Raw genomic sequence first — 18,969 nt, 5'->3', positions numbered from 1 at the left:
ATAATATGATGGAAATCTATGTATACAAAATCTTCCTACATGCAATGTATCTAAAGCTATTTTCCCTTGTGTCTTTATTGCAGCAAAAGCATAATTATCTACAGACGTCCTTTCGTGTAATTCCCTCTCTAATTTCTCCTTCATTTCATTCTTCCTATCATCAGTGTGGTCTAAAAATTCTATTTCTACTGGTGAAAGCAAGCATGTAAGGTTCTCTCTATGTGCGTGAGCTGTGTGAAAAGGTGACATCGGTTCGAAGAATTCCCTCATTAATTTGGCATAATAATCTCGAGCTATCTTACTTAAATGCCCTATTATGGGGACATATGCAAAGGTAACATCGTAATTAGTATAGAAATAATGAATGTCTTTTTGAGCATAAAATCTGGAAGCTACTATACTACATGTAATTCCATACGTAAGAGGCATGCTGTGATACGTTACCCCCTCCACTACTGAGGTAGGTATTTGTGTACACACATAACAATCTTTCGCATCCATGGTCTCAACATACTCACTCAGTAAGCGATAGAAAACGTTAGATGAAAGTTCCTTCTTATCATGCAAGTGTCTCTCGTCTTGCTCGAGTCTCTTCAGAGCTGTTAGTTCAGTAACGATAATAGGTTTAGAAGTAAAAGCATCATTCGTCTCACTCTCACTATTACCATGCATTCCAAGAACTATTGCTACGATTATTAGTACGCATGCGGTTATTAAGCCTATACACATGTATTTACAATACTTCATTTTACGCCCCTGTGTAGTGAAGCTAGTCATGATCTGTATAGAATCAGAAAGTTGAAGACACTTTATCAAAGCGTGTTTGCAGGTATTTTCAAAGCTGAACGAGTTCAATGTTCACACAGTTTTCTTTAGCAGCTTAGTCTCTTATCGGTTAGCAGCGTTGTCTCAAAATCGGTTTCAAAGTCAATCAAGTTAGCAATGTCTTAGCCGGTTGAAAAGTCAATCAAGTGATCAATGGTTTCAATCAACAGAGTCCATAAAGTTTTTATTTCCAAAATGAAGTTCTGCCTCTTCGTTCTCAAGACTGAGGGATACGAATTCGTCTGACCAATCGTTATTGGCTACGTACGCCCACTCCGGACCGGAATACCTCCTGCTTGGTATCCTTTTTCTTTTCAATTTTGCATCTCTCTTTGATTCTTTCTCACTGGTACTTTCCTCTTTGGCCAAGTCCTTTTTTTCACTTGGTGTTGGTACTACAACAGACACTTCCTTTCTTTTCTCTTTCACTCTTGGCCCTTCACTGTCGTTCAACGTTTCTCTAGTTCTTAATTTTACTGGCGATATACTTGGTCTTCTTTTTGCACTGTGTCCATTTGATGGACCTGCAATCTCTTCTGAAGGAATTTGAGCAGTTTTGTTCTGTTCTGCCTTGTCCCCTCCTTCTGGGGAGTCAATCAGGTTTTCCTTTTCTTTTTCTGTATCGTCTGCTTCTGGGAAAGGCATCCTCTGATCAGGCTCTCCTGCTTCTTCACCTGTTTCGAGCCCTTTGTCACCGTTACTTTCTTCAGGCTCTTTGTCACTTTCAGCTGCTTCAGGCTCTTTGTTACCTTCAGCTGCTTCGTCGCTGTCTGAGGCTCCTCCTTGGTCTTCCCCAAGTGAATCAGTTGCTTCGTCCTCAGAGAATATTTCTCCCTCCTCTATTTCTGCCTGTTCGCTTCTAGTTCTGTTTCGCTCTGCCTCAGCGCTTGGTACTTTGTTATCAGGTACTGGTAACTTCAGCGCTTCAACTTCCTCATCTGTGGGACACAACACCCTCTTTGTGTGACTGGCGTGAATCCAGTTGGGAACTCCTGCACACTTCACAGCGGTGGTAGTCGTCAAAATCACTTGGAAAGGTCCTTTCCAATGGGGTTCCAAACACGACTTCCTCACATGCTTCTTTATCACGACCCAGTCACCTGCTTTCAGGGCGTGTCCTGGACCTTGGATCGGTGGCAAGGTGGTTGCCTCCACCTGGTGAGAGAAAGATCGAACCACATCAGCTAGACCTTTGCAGTAGTCTAACACCATATCATCTGTAATATTCAAAAGCGCATTTGCAGGAACTGCTGGAAGTCTCATAGCTCTGCCCATGAGAATCTCATGTGGGGACAGTCCAGTCTTTCTGTCAGGGGTGTTTCTCATTGACATTAGTACCAAAGGCAATGCGTCAGGCCATTTCAAGTTTGTTGATGCGCATATTTTCGCCATTCTTGATTTCAATGTGCCATTCATTTGCTCCACTAAACCTGATGCTTCAGGGCGGTAGCTACAATGCAGCTTTTGCTCAATGTTCAGTGCTGCACAAAGCAATTTTATTACTTCATTATTGAAGTGACTTCCCCTATCTGATTCTAAAGAGATCGGGAATCCGAAACGTGGTATTAACTCTCTCAAGAGTAGTTTTGCAACTGTGAGACTGTCATTTCTGCGTGTAGGGTATGCTTCAATCCAGTGACTAAAAATGCACACAACCACCAACACATACTTCAAGCCTCCATGCACAGGCATCTCAATGAAGTCCATTTGCATCCTGCTGAATGGACCCCCTGCTCTTCCAATGTGGCTCAAATTTACAACGGTTCCCTTCCCTGCGTTCATCTGTTGGCAAATGACGCAACGGTGGCAAACTGCTTCAGCAACTTGACGGAATTTGGGGTTAAACCAATCAGTTTTAAACAACCTAATCATGGCATCCCTCCCAAGATGAGCTTGTCCATGGTAAAATCTGGCTATCTGTGTCAAAAGGCTATTTGGAAGAACGAATTTCCCTTCACTTGAAACCCACAATTCATCTAGTCTCTTTACACATTGTGATTTGGTCCACAAAAGTTTCTCATCCTCACTGACATCATTCTGTAAGCATTTCAATTCGTCCATCGTATCTATCACCTTTAGAGCAAATATTTTGCTTGGTTCAAGTTCTGGTTCACTTATCAAATTCCATTCATCCCTAAGCAATATACAGTTCAATGCGCAGAACCTTGCGACTTGATCCGCATATCCATTTCCCAGAGAAACATAATCTTGTCCCTTCGATTGTGCACTGCATTTTACCACTGCTACTTCTCCTGGTAGTTGGATGGCATGTAACAATTTTTTATTCTTTCGCCATTTTTCACTGGCGATCCCGAAGAGGTCATGAAGCCTCTCTGTGACCACAATTGTCCGAAATCATGCACTATTCCAAACCCGTACTGGCTGTCAGTGTAAATGGTAACTTTCATCAATGCAGAGAGTTGGCAAGCTCTAGTAAGGGCTACCAATTCTGCTACTTGTGCAGAGTAAACTCCTTGAAGCCAAGATGCTTCCAAAACACCTGTCACCGTGCATACAGCGTACCCTGCTTTCAATACACCCAGTGCATCTCTTAAACATGAACCATCAACAAAAATAATTTGATCATTTTCTTCCAATCGGGTATCTTTGATATCAGGTCTTGGTTTGGTGCAAAATTCAGTCACCTGAAGACAGTCGTGCTCGATGTCTTCAGCGTTCTCAATTTCAGCATTTTCACTGGGAAACAAGGTTGCTGGATTCAACGTAGTGCACCTTTTCAGCTTCACATTAGGTGATCCCAGAATTATTGTTTCGTACCTTGTGAGTCTAGCACCAGTCATGTGCTGTGTTCGGGAACGTGTCAAAAGTATCTCGACTGAGTGAGGGACCATGACTGTTAAAGGGTGTCCCATCACTATTCCTTCACTCTGAGTGAGGCTGATACCAACTGCGGCTACGGCGCGCAAGCACCCTGGCAGTGCTGCTGCGACCGGATCCAAAGTAGCTGAAAAATATGCTACTGGTCTGTTTACGCCACCATGGGCTTGGGTCAAGACAGACAAGGAACATGCATCACGTTCATGACAAAACAATGTGAAAGGCTTTGTGTAGTCAGGCATACCTAAAGCTGGAGCCCTGCACATGCATTCTTTCAATTCAATAAAAGCATCCATCTCTTCTCCTTTCGGTTCAATTTCATCCAATGCATCCTTCTGGGTCAGTTTCAGTAAAGGTTTTGCTAGGGTTGAGAAGTTGGGAATCCATTGGCGACAGTAACTCACCATTCCCAAAAACTTCCTCACCTCCCTCCTCGTCTTTGCGAGACTCATTTGTAGTACACTTGTTATTCTTTCCTTCATTATTCTCCGTGACCCTTTTTCTATTTGGTGACCCAAATATTTCACTTTCTTCTGACAGAACTGTAATTTTGAAGGAGACACCTTGTGTCCATTCCTTCCCAAATGGTTCAATAGGGCAATGTTGTCGGTTGTGCAGTCACTTTCTGTCTTGGATGCAATCAGTAAGTCATCAATGTACTGTACTAGGGTTGACTCGAATGGCAATTCTAACGCTTCCAAGTCTTTCTTTAGAATCTGATTGAAAATTGACGGTGACTCCGAAAACCCTTGAGGAATTTGACACCAACTGTAAACTCTGTCTAAGAATTTGAAACAAAAGAGAAATTGGCTGTCCTCATGAAGAGGCACCGAAAAGAATGCTTGTGACAAGTCGATGACTGAGAACCACTCGGCATCGCAAGGGACTTGAAACATTATCACAGCTGGATTTGGTACTACAGGGCAGCGTTTAATTATTATGTCATTTATTTTCCTCAAGTCCTGCACAATTCGTACCTTTCCACTTGGATTTATTAGTCCCATAATTGGTGAATTACATGGACTGCTTAACACTTCTTTCAGTACTCCCTGCTTTACAAACTCATCAATGAGTTGAGCGACTTTCATGAGGGTGTCTTGTGCCATATGGTACTGTGGGGTCTGGGGAAAGGTTACATTGGGTTTTACAGTCACTTTCACTGGTTCCACTCCTTTCACCAATCCCACCTCTTTTCCTGTCATATCCCACACTTTTTTTCCGACTGTTTCCTGTAACTCAGCTGGAATATCTGCTTCAGTGATCATCGGAAAAAGGGTAATCAGAGGATACTCTTCATCGACAGTCTCCATCTCATCCCCTTCTACACTGTCCTCTTCTTTCCCATCACTGCTCGTCTGAATTCTAATTCCATCGTTCGAACACATAATCGAACATCCCAATTTGCACAATAGGTCTCTCCCTAACAGTGATATCGGGCTTGAGTCACATACCACAAAATTATGTGACCCTTGATAGTTACCAATTCTGACTTGCACTGGATCTGTGATTGGGTTCGTCAGGTACCTGTTTGCTACTCCCACTACTTGAACTGTTCTCCCTGAAAGTGGCAGATTTGGCACTAACAGTTGAACGTGTAGCTCCTGTGTCAACCAAGAATGAAACGCGATGACCCATAACTCTTCCCTCCACATACGGACCCTTTTGATCAACTTCCAAAGATGCTGCAAGCACACAATTTCCCTCCTCATCTGAACTTCCACTCTCCCATACATCGTTTATTCCATTCTCGCTGTGTAGTGGGAATTGGTGTACTGTGTCATTTTGACTCATTCCCTGACCCGTGACCTGTTGAGGAAGCATTGTTTGCTGCTGATTCATTGGTGCTAAGGGTATTTGCATTTGCTGATTAGGTACCATAGGAAACTGCTGTTGCATTGGCTGCAATTGTGTCATTTGCACACGAGGCATTTGCACCTGTTGCGGTTGCATGGGTTGTAGACCCTGCATCTGGTTTATATTGTTTTGAAAATTTGGGTTCGGACCCCTCAGTTTCGGTCCTCTCATAGTCTGAAATGCATTGACATCATTGTTTTGCTGACCTACACCTTCCTGCACCATCATTGGGCACTCCCGTTTCCAATGCCCGACGATTCCGCACGTGTGACATGGCATCACCTTCTTCATTGCCTGTATACCATTTGGAATCATAACGGTATTCAAATCAGGACCATTATTCACAAACCCTCCTCGGCCTCTGCCTCTCATCTGCAGCTGAAACATAGCATTTCCCTGTTGCTGCGGCATCTGTTGTTGAAAACCTTGCAAACCTTGTAAACCTGTCTGAGCTGCTCTGAGCTGCATCACCATCACCTTCTCCTTCAATCTTTTCTGCTTTGTCTCAATCTCATCACTGCAGTATTTTGCATAATTCAACACTTCATCAATCGACTTTGACTGCCAACAAATCAAATGCGATTTAATCATCTGGCTAATTTCGGGTCTCAGCCCTTCCACAAACCTGAACACAAAATGGAGCATGTCTTTTGGCTCAATCGTTTCCGTGCCACTATAATTTTTAAACGCTTTCAACAACCTCTCATAATACGCGTGTATAGATTCTTTAACCTCTTGAGCGGTCCTGTCAATCCTTTGTCAATCCACATTTTTCGACGCAACCTTGGTTTTCAAGTGCTCGATCACCTTATGGTATAAACTCATTACCATAGGTGATGGCGCACCTGTGTCCCTATCTCTCTCTGGTTCACTCGTCGGCCAACCTACAGCCCTTTTACAATCTTCCCACAAATCTGCCGGAACCACAATTTCAAACAAGGTATTCAGGTCTTCCCAGAGACACTTCGCGAGTTTCACAAATCTATCCGTTTGTTGATACCACTCAATCGGCTTCTCTCTTAATTTGGGAAAGTCATCCGTAAAGGATTGAATATCGCACCTGTGCCATGGTACATGCACAAGTTTTCCCCCTGCTGTCTCTCTCATTGGTAGCATGGTTATCAGATCGTCATTCTGTTGTTTTTTCTCACTTCGTTCTGAAGTATTTTCCTTCTTTTTATCCTTTTTCTTGACCCACCTGCTTTCCCACTTGTCTAAACATCTCCAAACCTGTGCACTCTGCAGTATCTCTTTAAGGTGTGTTTTCATCTCTGCGGATCTCATGTGTTCAAAATCTTTTGTCTCAAAGTCTAACCTGTAACTTCTGCTCAGGTGTTTGGTCTTACCTATATCGATCTCGTTTCTGTCTGCAATTTCTTGTAACTTCTTATGTATGTTGCTCACTTCTCTTGTAATCCTAGGGCACATGTATCTTAGTTCTTCCTCTGTGTATGATTCTAATCTGTTCAAACCCATTGTTCCCTCTACCAGTTCATCTGCCTCCATACCCAACCTTATCTTATTCAGGTATTCTTCTCCCTTCCCACTAGATGTACTCTGTGGGGAATTCAGGCTGTTGAACCATTGTGTTAACTGTTGCGCGTTCAGTCCCATCAGTGTAGCAGTAACATCAACTGCCATTGACGGTTTCTGTAATGTTTCAGTCTGTGAGGTTAACGGTACTAATAGTGGTGGATGTGATCTTACCATGGTTGACGGAGCACAAATTGGAATTGGACTAAATTCCGACAAGGACCCAGATCCATTTGGCAGTGCCACTATCGGAGTTGTCTCTGGAGTGGTTTCTATGCATCTCCTCCCTGTCCCATTCTGCATCATTAACCCTTGGTCGCTGGTGCTTGAATTTGCCTGTATGTACAGTGGTACTGGTGGACCTACAGTGATAGGTAGAGATATTGCATCTGGATTCTGTCTGTTCCCCGAATTCTGTGGCATGTTAATCCCCACATTGTGGTTCATCATTGCTGGCATACCTAACTGGCTTTCTACTACTCGCGCTTCTTGCGTTTGCTTTTGGGGCATCGAGAACTGTGTTGATTCAGCTTGAATCAATGTCGGTCTCTGATAGTTTTGTCCTCCCTGCGCCATTGAATCGGAAGTCATTCCCACGTTATGCTCATCACAACAGTGCCTTTGAACCTGTGGCTGATAGTTATCAGCAGGTTTCAATGTTGGCACGTCTGGGTACATTCTCTGAATCCGTGGTATTCGTGGTGAGAAAGGCATGTCAGAGCTGCTCGGCCTCTGAGATCTTCTCAAATTTGGTGTTACATTACCCTGTATTGGTTCTGGAGGGGCAGTACTAATGCTTGAGCCTTTTTCGCTTTCCACATATGGCGGTGGGCGATCATTCAGCAATTGTATAATGAACTCCTCATCATCTGACTCGTCTCCCCTTTTCGAGTTTCTATTGCTCTCTCCCTCTCTGGACTGACTCCTGTTTGTCTTACAGGTGGCTTTCCTTCCTTCCGTCTCCGCTTCCTCGGCAATCGCTGGAAACAATTTAATTCCCTGCAATACGTCTGATCTCCAAACCTTTTGTGTGCTGTCCCATCTAGCATCCGCTAGTGTCTTTTCTACTTTTCTTATTCTTGTCTCAAATTTCTTTTGTTGTTGGTTTCTAGCTATTAGCTCCCAAATTGCTAATGCCTCAAACTGTGCTGGCCTTGGAGGTACTTTCATGTCGTATAGCGCAAATCTCAGATTTTCTAAAACCCTTAGGTTAAACGACCCATGGATAGGGAACGCTACACTTCCATGTTTTTCTGTTAATTTGCACCATTGCTTTAGCCATAGACATGGCGCTACACCCTTTTCTTCAATGACGATGTAAGCTGGTGTACCCTCAGGCAGTGTTTCTTCTCCTACATTTGCTTTAATATAAACATCTCCCCTCATGGCACTCTTAAATGCTTTGAAAAATTTCATCTTTCCGTCTTTTGTTTTTCTAAAAATATGTAATCAATAAGTGACTTTAATTCCCGGAATACTCTTCGCTTGCCTTTCCCCTTCCAATTGCGCTTCACGGACTGCGTCCAATCCGTGCGCGACCCTTCTCACCAACCGACCTATCCCAGCGCGGCTCCTAATGACGTCACACTCACACACTGCGGCTGACAAAGTCCCGCGGCTTGTCCTCTTTTCATTCGGCTTCACTCATAAACTAATTTCTGCACTATAACGCGAGCATTTAACCAAAAGAATAAAACAGATCTGTCGGTTTACTACAGGAAAGGTACTACAATCGCTTCAGAAACCTTAGGGATTTTTCACTAGCCTCTGCAGTTATTCCATCTTTCTCGGTTTCCCACTTTCGCAAGCAAAATTTGACCCGCAAACTTTACTGTCAACTGATCAATGAACTATTCTAGTGCACTTTAGAATTCGTCAAATCTCAAAGTCCAAGTTTTCTTTCACTCTGCAACATTCATACCGACTTGTTGACCACGCCCGATCAACCTATTAAACCGACCAGATCACAACATCAAACAAGTGTCACATACACTTTTCAACATACTCCGGAGTCTCTTGACCTCGCAGGGCCCGTCTCAACATCAACAACCACGTGGACAATTTTTCTGCTCAAAGCGCTACACACACGTGAAGTTCGACGACTTCCCTACTCTCACACCTTTGGAGGAACACTCCACTAATATCTTTTAACTCCTTAAATCCTCACAAACTTCTCAATTAATCTGCGGCGATAAGCTGTGCAAGCGCGAAACCCTAACTTCACCCATACCGTCACTAGAAATGTTGAGACCATTCTCATACCTCCATGTTCCTCATTCGCAAGCTCCGAGATCCCGGGAAAGTCATTGGGGACTTAGGGCATCATCATCTCTCCAACTTGTTTTATCAAAGAAAATTCTAACCTGACTCTGTCTATTGTTCGGATGGGGTCCCAAAGGGCGAAACCATCCTCTGCTACCATCTACTGATAACGCGTCCAGCCCTTATAAATTACCTGTACCTGGACACGTTGGAGGTCGGTGAATCTTTTAACCGAGTCAGGCTCTCCTCATCCTCAATAGTCGAGTCACTCAGATCAATAATCAATAACTGTTGTAATCGGTAATCAATACTCAATTAATAGATCAATATAACACATCAGAAATCAATAACAGTTGGTATTTCGGAGCACCATGACCTTTCAGTCATGAATAACCACACCAGTTTATTAGAAGTTAGTGAATTTATTTCCCTATATTAACAAAGCTAGCACGATGTACTGTATATATGTCTCAAAACCAATTGATATATGTATATGAACATTACTAGCTGTCCATAACGGCGGAAGAAACGCAATCTACGTAAAATCTGGATAATGATACACTCTTTTATAGCAATGCAAATCACCAATGTGACTAACTGTATTTGACTAATTGCATACATTCGGTCAGCATAACAAGATTTCAATTCTTCATGATACATTGAACGAATACCTCGACTAACCTCTAATTAGCATTGGCATGTGGGACTTCATGCAAAACGAATTTAGTCAACACAAATTTGGAAAACGTCTAGCTAGGACCCTATCAAAATAGCAGTTGGTACCTAAAAGGAAAAACACAATGCATAATACATTTATCCTTTCATATTTACCAAATACAATCAGCATTCAAGAAAAGTCTTCGTCCTTCAGGTACCGGTTGATCAGCATGGGGCAAATTTCAAAGGGGCAAAGTTAAGGGCAAGTTTCCTTGCAGCGGCAAGGAGAATGGGGCAAAGTTACTGCATGGGCAAGACGGGGGCAAATCAAAGTTAAAGTCTCTAGGGTGAGAATTCTTAAAGTCTCTTTCTCTCAGATAGAGAAAAGGGCATCAGGGTGTCGTCCAAAATGGAGTCTGGCATCAGGCTTCAAACTGGCATCGAGGAAAATGGCTGACTTCTCTTTGTCCGGTGGGTTTAAGTAAGAAACATTCCAAATTCTGTAGGGTCTTCCATTGGAGGGTTCATAGGTTGGCTTCAAATTGTCCAATCAAAAATTGTCTTTTACTAGCGCCCATTTATGCATACACTGTCCTTGGAGCCTTGGAACACAAATTGTATTATGGTTTGCCAATTATTTTACTATCTGTACCTTCATTGTCCGCACCTGCAGAGACTGACCTTGTATCAAAGGGGATGTAACCGGCCTAGCACGAAACCTTGGAGATAAGTGTACCAGCCAGTTTCTACTGGAAAAATACAACTTCAAGCAAGAATATATGTTTCATTAGTTCAAGGAAAAAAATCACGCAGTTAGAATTTGAAACCAAGCAACTAGGCCAAAGCCTGTACTAAATTTAAGCTAAGCAAAACAGTTTTCAAACAAGAAATCATGGCATATATTTGCGATTTTGACGGATTACTACAATTTTAATACTTCGTGATTAATAAAGCTCGTTTATAATGATGGCGAACTACCCTGAGGGCACAATTTCCCTCGTACATTATTTCTTTTACTAAAATCACACTACATTACACGTATTGATTACACAATTTATATGAATATATGTCGGACCTTCTTTTTTTCTGCGTCATCAATACAAAGAGGCTACTAATCCCAGCAACCTCGTGTCTGCTCGTAATTAAAGTGGTGGCTAAATTTAATTGTATTATTAGGTAGTGTCTTGAAGAATCTCATCTGCTGGGCTTAGGACAGCAAGCACAGCAACATTTTCAACATGTCACCTCTTTCTGCATTGCAAGGATTATGGAGGATCGGTGTTAGCACTGAAAGTCATATTTTAATTCCATTAGGTCACAATTGAATTGAAATTGCAAAGATGCGGCCACTGTTTGAGTCTAATATTATGAATAGAAGACATTGGCTACTGCGCATGTGGTTCCTTTCATTTAGGCTGAGTGTATCATCTTACTATTTACGCCCAATGAGAAAGGACGTCATTTTTTTGCCGGATAAATCATTTTTTGCCATAGTATTGGTTCACTTGTGACGTAATTTTTATTGCTGAAAAAAAAAAATGACAAACACAGATGTAAAAAGATGGTCGCACTTTCCTTCACGATTGCCTCGGGAAATAATGATTGCCTTCAATTTTGAATTAAATTAAGGAAGACGGTTTTTCCATCTGATGATTAGACAAGTACATAAAAAGATTCCGTGTTGCACAGGTTTCAGCATACTTCCCAAATGATCCTGCTAGCTCATATTCATGTGTCCATAATTATGTTTATGGTCAATACCAACACAAATTATTTTAAGCTAGTGTCCTAACTGATATAAAAAGTTATAAAAACCTCACAGATCCAAAATGTATCATTTATCAGAATAACTATGTCAACTCATTGAGTATAAAATATCTACATGAGAAACCTCATTCTCATTAAGAGATTGGATGTACTTAGGAATAGAGCAATCCGTTGTTTAATCATTGTGCTAAACACCTTGCTTTGCTGCAAACTGAATGATCTGTTATTAGCATATATATGATATGTAAACGCAGAGCTGCCCTGGTGCTTCTGTTTTACAGGTTGGAGTGAAGATGAGAAAGAATTGTAGGTTTGTGTTACGATTTAATCTGTGCTGTATACTGATCATGTGATAATAGGGCAGGTTATGGGAGCATCTTTTGGGCGGTATGTGATTGTGATGGTCTGTCAGAGGATGTGTAAGGGATTTCTGTGAAGTGCAAAGATCCTTGGTAGCCAAACAGGTTTATTCGTTGGTTACATAAAGGATGTTCAGAGGAAAATGTGGGGCTTTTTGGTCACATATGAGATTTATTAGTGGTATATAACTGTTCCCTTGATGGGCTATGTGAGGGTCAGCTTGGACCAATGTGGGCCTTTTTGCTGTAATGGGTGGCTGCGCTCTGGGCTATGGGAAGGTAAAATGGTACTATGTACTTTTTTATGAGATTTATTTGACTGATTTTGAGAATTCAAGAGATTCTGTTTTAGGTTTTTGAGGGTCTCTTGAGTTCATGTACAGGCTTCTTGGGTAGTATCTGTGCACCTCTTGTGAGTGTGGTATGAGATATGCAAGTGTCTGTTGGACACTGATTAAGTATGTGTTGAGTTTGCGTTGTGTTTTTGTAGGTCTGCATGGTTGAGGTGCTAAATTGTGGATTTGGTGGGACTAAAACGTAACATAGCTCAGGTTCTAGAGCAGTGGTCATAACCTGCTGTCTGGGCACCCCAGAGGGTCCATGACACCTAGTCAAGTAGTCTGTGACATGCTTAGAGAATTAAATAATATTAACAGGTTAATAAGTTGTATATAAATAAAGAAGTAAAATTCAATATTTTAAAATGGCCTCTAAATGTGAAGGAATTTTAATTAATCGGTTTATAATGAAATTGCCATCCTCAGATTGATTTAGATGTTTTATATTTTCTGAATTAAATAAAATGTTTAATAATTTATGTATTTGCTTGATGAATGGTTGTTTATGTATGTTTTTGTATTGTTTTGCGGTTCAGATCATTAAAATTGCTTAGGCCAGGCTCTTCAGATTCCAGTATTGGCCCAATGGGGCTCCTCAATTCCAATATTGATTCACTGGGTGTCCCCAGATTCCAGAATTAATTAAGGTGGGGTCCACAAAAGTTCAAAGGTTAAGAACCATTGTACTAGAGCAGTGCATGACTAACTGTTAAACACTAGTAATCTGTTTGTTATTCGGAGAATCAGTCATTTATCCTGTGTTTAAGATCTATTGCTGTTGGGGCAAATATGAAGAGCTTCTATTGTACCCTGGAGTACTTTATCTCACTAATTGTTTCACCTTTCTCCTTTACAGTTCGAGCCAAAAGACAGAGGAAGACTATGAAGATGTCACTCTAAACAAAACGTGGGTGCTGACATCGAAAGTGCATGACAGTGACGTAACTCATATTTTAAATGGCCTCCTCGAGGGGTATGACAACAAACTGCGCCCTGACATTGGAGGTGTGGTATTTCTTCTTTGAGATTCACTGTGTGCAAAAATGTCTAGAATCCATGCAAAGTAAAGGGCAGCAAATATAGGAAATACGACAGTGACAAAAAGAAAAAGAATCAGTCATTTCATAAGTGGTCTCAGGATCTCCATTGTCGCTCGTGACATTTGTATTGTTATATATGACTTCAATTGGGAGAGGATGTGGCATTATGGCCAAAGCTGCTACTTTGGTATTGGGGAACCAGATTTGAGTCTGTGTCGGCTCAGCCGTCAGGGCAAATCACTTAGGGGCATATTTATACTCCGTTTGCGCCGAATTTGCGTCGTTTTTTTCGACGCAAATTCGACGCAAAACTAACTCCATATTTATACTTTGGCGTTAGACGCGTCTAGCGCCAAAGTTCATGGAGTTAGCGTCATATTTTTGCGTGAACACCTTCCTTGCGTTAATGATATGCAAGGTAGGTGTTCCCATCTTAAAAAATGACTGCGATGCATATGCGTCGTATTTATACTCCTGGGCAAAAATGACGCCCGGGAGTGGGCGGGTCTAAAAAACCCGCATTTGCGCCGGATTTTAGCGCCTGGGTCAGGGCAGGCGTTAAGGGACCTGTGGGCTCAGAATGAGCCTAGAGGTGCCCTCCCCTGCCCCCAGGGACACTCCCTGCATCCTTGCCCACCCCAGGAGGACACCCAAGGATGGAGGGACCCACCCCAGAGACATTAAGGTAAGTCCAGGTAAGTATTTTTAAAAAAAAAAAATTGTGGCATAGGGGGGCCTGATTTGTGCCCCCCTACATGCCACTATGCCCAATGACCGTGCCCAGGGGACAGAAGTCCCCTGGGCATGGCCATTGGGCAAGGGGGCATGACTCCTGTCTTTGCTAAGACAGGAGTCATTTCAATGGGGGATGGGCGTCGTTAAAAAATGGCGCAAATCGGGTTGTGGCGATTTTTTTGCCTCAGCCTGACTTGCACCATTTCTGGACGCCCATAAGCCATTTTCCCCCTACGCCGGCGCTGCCTGGTGTACGTCGTTTTTTTTAACGCACACCAGACAGCACCGGCGGCTAACGCCATTGAATAAATACGGCGCCTGCATGGTGCTTCAGAATGGCGTTAGCCGGCGCTAATTTTTTTGACGCAAAACTGGGTTGGCGCAGTTTTGCGTCAAAAAGTATAAATATGGGCCTTAATATCCCCTACCACATAACAAATTAACGTGACCTTGTGTAACACAACTAGTGCTGACGTAAGGTGCTCCAATGCCTTCGGGTCGAGTTTGTGCTATATAAAATTGAAAAAAAAGAAGAAAAAAAAGAAACTCAAGGGAGAGAGAGAAGGAAGGGCTGCGCCGTGGTGTCACCATATCCCCATCTCCCTTGTCAGCTCTGATCTGTGACTGATAAGGGATTTCAGGCTATTCTGACAAGCAGCTCTCATCAAACCACTGTCAGTGCAGCTCTGGCTCTCTCCTTCACATTTTCATTTTGTGGTGGGGGCAGGTTAATGCAGAATGGCATTTGGGGACTAGGTAACACTAAGGGTGTTAGGGTAGGGTGGAAGGACGCCCGGTATGATTTTGTAGTTGGTTGGAAGGAAAACTCATGAGGATGGAGGAGAGGGTTACAGGAAGCCAGAATGTTTTCCATATTTTGGTGGTAGAAGGAAATGGGATTTACCAGATGGTGAAGGAGGTGGGTGTCAGGACACCAAGGGCCTCATTTACGAGGTTCTGGTGCAGAGCATCACCACAAGGATTCTTGCTGCACTGCACTGCCTCAAAAGAAAAGGGCAGGAATGTACTGTATATATAAGATATGGCACATTCTAGTGGCGTAACAAAGGCTCCCACAACCCCCATGATGCAGGGGGGGCCCTGATCCTCAGGGATCCTCCTCAGCACAGTACACAGTGCACTTGTGGCAGGCCCCTGACTGGTCCAGGGCGGAGGGAGCCACCTACAGGTACTTTGCAGGGGGCCCCCCTTAAGATTTGTTATACCACTGGCACATTCCAGTGCTTTTCCCCTGAGCTGGCCCACAATGAGCTGCCATGAGCCAATGCAGGCACCCTTTCACCATGGTACAAGGCTGTCTCCATTGCAGGGATGATTGTTTTTGCGCAGGAAGGAACACCTTCCTGCACAAATCAATCACAAGAGGTGTTTTACTCTTTTTATGTGTGCTGCACACACAGAAAAAGGAAAAACTAGGATAAATAAAGGTATTTCTCCTTGTTGCACCTCACTTACGCCTCCCCTAAGGAGGCCATAGGCTTTTGACCCATTCCCAGTTTACGAAATCTCGTAAATCTGAAAATGTGTTAAACGCCTTGGGAGTTACGTGGGGACACCTACCATAACGCCCAAGGCATGCCTTCCTATCGCAGGGTGAGACAACACAGTGACTTGCGCTGTGCTGCCTCAGTCCATATCTACAAGGCAATGAAAAGCCATACATGGTGGCTTTATGTGGCCCTGTAGATGTGGCCCTGCAGTAGGCGCCACAGGACCATCACTAAAAGTGACATTCCAGCGACACACAGGGGCTTGTAAATAAGCCCCCAATTTTAATAATGTAGCACTAAGGTTCAGGAGCAGAGTGAAGTGTTGAGCTTAGTTCTCACCTGGCTCCTCAATGTCTGCACTGCAATAGAAGAGGATTTTAGGGATCATGCATAAAATAAAGCTATATGTGGAGTTTTCCACTTCAACTTTCAAAATGACATAATAGACAGTTTGAGATTCGTTCTCATTCTTTATGTCTTCTCACTATGAACCCCTTGGGGGAAACCAACCACATTATTGACAACTACATATCTATTATTGTATAATGTTTACAAATAAAAACAGGCACAAACAACACCGTTAACCTGTGTATTTATCCACTACATTTCTCTGCCCTTCACCTTTCTTCCTATAATTCCCCTTTTATCCAAAATTGATTAGTTTTCAACTATTTATATTGTGCTTATCTTAAAGTGTCAAGAATCCTCCATGAAGAGTTACCAGTGTCTGCATGGGTTAGAGTAGGTCTATATCTTTGTTATGTATGCTGGTCTTTCATTTCCATTTTCCTTATAAGACGTGTCACTCTTTTGGACTAACTTTCAGAAACCTCAGAGGTCTGGGGCAGAGCCATTGTCTGAACTACTGTAACATATAAAAGAGTGTCAGGGCCCCAGAGGTTCAAATTCTCTTTAATTGCAATGTATTACAGAGGCATTTTCCTTTGTGTAGATATGTCAGACGTGGTGTAGAAAATTGCCTATTTTACCTTTCCATATAATCTGCATGCACTTGATTTTCCTGTCAAAAGTATTTGAGAAATTAATTTCCACTGTTGTAATGCCTAGGGAACATCCCCTAAAATAGAATGTACAGCATGACCACTTGCAATGCCATGTCAAAGACATTATGTATTTTATGTGACCCTAGAACGTTTCATGCCATCCGAGCTACTTAATAGGATTTCCTCTTCAACACCCCCCCAAAAACAGTAGCATAACGAAACTTGATGAGGCCCCCTACAAAATACCTGGAGGGTGGCCCCCACCCTACGGACTGGGTTAGGAGCTGTCAGGCCAGGGACCCACAGCCCATGGACAGTGCAGGTGGGAGCTCACTGGAACTCTGGAGCTGAGGGCCACCCTGCACACCGCACCGCTGTGGCTGCGCGGGCTATCGTTACCCCAGTGCCCAACAGCATTGATCTGAGCGCATGGTATTACATTTTGTGGTCTGATAGAGTAATGCGAATGATGCAGACATTTATGTTGTGTTGATCACCCTCATAGTAAGAGCTTTCCATTGTTGTCACTGAAAAAAGTGGACCAATTTTCCATCTCAAGCCCCCAGAAATGCCTGTTTTCAGACACTAACATCAGACTGACATGTTTAAGTATGCCCAAGACTAGATAAGATGACATTACTGTGTTTTGTAGTTGTTTTTATGTTAAATGGAAATAGCTTTCACATAGCTTCACTCTGTTACTGATTGTAGCAATGTCCAATGTTTACGTTAGGCTGATGCCAGCATGAAAATAGCATTGGGACACCAGCTGCAATTCCACAGGTCAAGACCTGTGCTACTTATACGACAAACATTTAAATGACCTCTAATCTTGCTGCTATCGATACTTGTTATTGACTTCATGTTCACAATTATGATAGCATTCCCAAACCCTCATCACACTTAACAGTCAAATTACTGTAGCAGCACAGTCATACCAGCAAGGCTAGGTCAGTGGAGAAACAAACCTCACCAGCATGTGTGCCAGGTGTATGCACTCCAGCATAGTGCTGCCCTCTGTGAGGGTCTAACAGCTGCCAAAGATTCAAGGTCACTACAGAAAAAAACATTTCTCTTTCTGTATATCACCAAAACAAGAGACATAGCCTGTACCTAATACTCTGTGACCCAATGCTATATGTAGTGCGTCCCCCCTTGCCCAGTCTTCTCAGACCCTTTAGCTCATGCATCTCCATCTCCAGTGTTTTCGCCATCCCCATTACTGAGCATCTTCAGTGTTTCTATCCACTTCCACGTGGCCTTCCTGTGTGAAAAAAACTTGTCTGTGCACCAGAGGGGACCTTCACTTTTGTTTAAAACAAGTGCAAATATATGAGCACTTTTTCAGCAAGTTGCTTTTTCACACCTGTGAATGATAAGTACTGTTGGTGTATTGCTGGCCATAATTAGGTAAAACGAGAACTGAGGTGTACTCATATTTATTAGGCTGATGGGCGTGTGGCGCCTGAAGAGCATGATTGCAGTCTCTATAGTGTCATTATGCACCCAATTTGTAAGCCTGGCCCCATACTCGTCCTCTGCTTCCAAGTGTCCTCCCTCAGCCCGACACCCTTCAAAGATTACATGTGCTCACTCGCTGACATCAACCAATCCCAAGGACTCAACATTATATCCTACATAGGTGACACCCAATTTTTCCTCTCCATCCCACACAACACTCCCTCACTCCGCTCAACTGAAGTTCACCAACTGCATATCTGAAGTCGCCAACTGGAAGAGGATCAACTAACTGAAACTCACCACTGACAAGACAGACATGGCCCCTTTTGGAAAATACACCACCCTCTGGTCATCAGCCTGTTAGCCCTTAGAACTTGGGCCAACCCCCCTTCTGTCAAAGTCAGAAAGAAACCTAGGGTTTGTGATAGACAAGCAAATCTCGATTTCTAACCATGTCAACATGATCATTTCCAGTAGGTTATACACCTTCAAACTCCTAAAGAATGTTTTCAAATGGCCCCCACTAAACACCCACAAATGTATCATTCAGCCACTGATCATCAGCTGAATATACTATGGAAACATCCTCTAACTTGGAATCATCACACAACTCATCAAAAGACTCTAGGTTGAAGTAGGGGAGACATCAAGGAGAGGCCTTTGAAGCGCTCAAGGTCCCTGCTCTTCCTTCCTTGTCTCCAGGGGCACTACTGGGAGGTATGCAGCCTGAGGTCTCAGGACCCAGTCTATTCAGGTGTAAATGCAAGCTCCTCTCTCCCATCCCA

At 43.0% G+C, this 18,969-nt stretch overlaps 1 protein-coding gene across 5 annotated transcripts in view; it reads left to right on the top strand.

Annotated features, from left to right (window-relative positions):
- GABRG2 (gamma-aminobutyric acid type A receptor subunit gamma2) overlaps window positions 1-18,969 on the top strand; it is a 671,791-nt gene that overhangs the window by 257,307 nt on the left and 395,515 nt on the right. For all 5 annotated transcript variants that reach the window (XM_069199364.1, XM_069199363.1, XM_069199366.1 and 2 more), the window contains exon 2: window positions 13,290-13,438. In XM_069199364.1, the coding sequence (XP_069055465.1) occupies window positions 13,290-13,438 (149 nt within the window). The remainder of the gene's footprint in view (window positions 1-13,289; window positions 13,439-18,969) is intronic.

The sequence above is a fragment of the Pleurodeles waltl genome, chromosome 7 (genome assembly GCF_031143425.1).
Source record: "Pleurodeles waltl isolate 20211129_DDA chromosome 7, aPleWal1.hap1.20221129, whole genome shotgun sequence".
In the NCBI taxonomy this organism is placed as follows: Eukaryota; Metazoa; Chordata; class Amphibia; order Caudata; family Salamandridae; genus Pleurodeles; species Pleurodeles waltl.
This window is presented reverse-complemented; position numbering and strand designations above follow the sequence as displayed.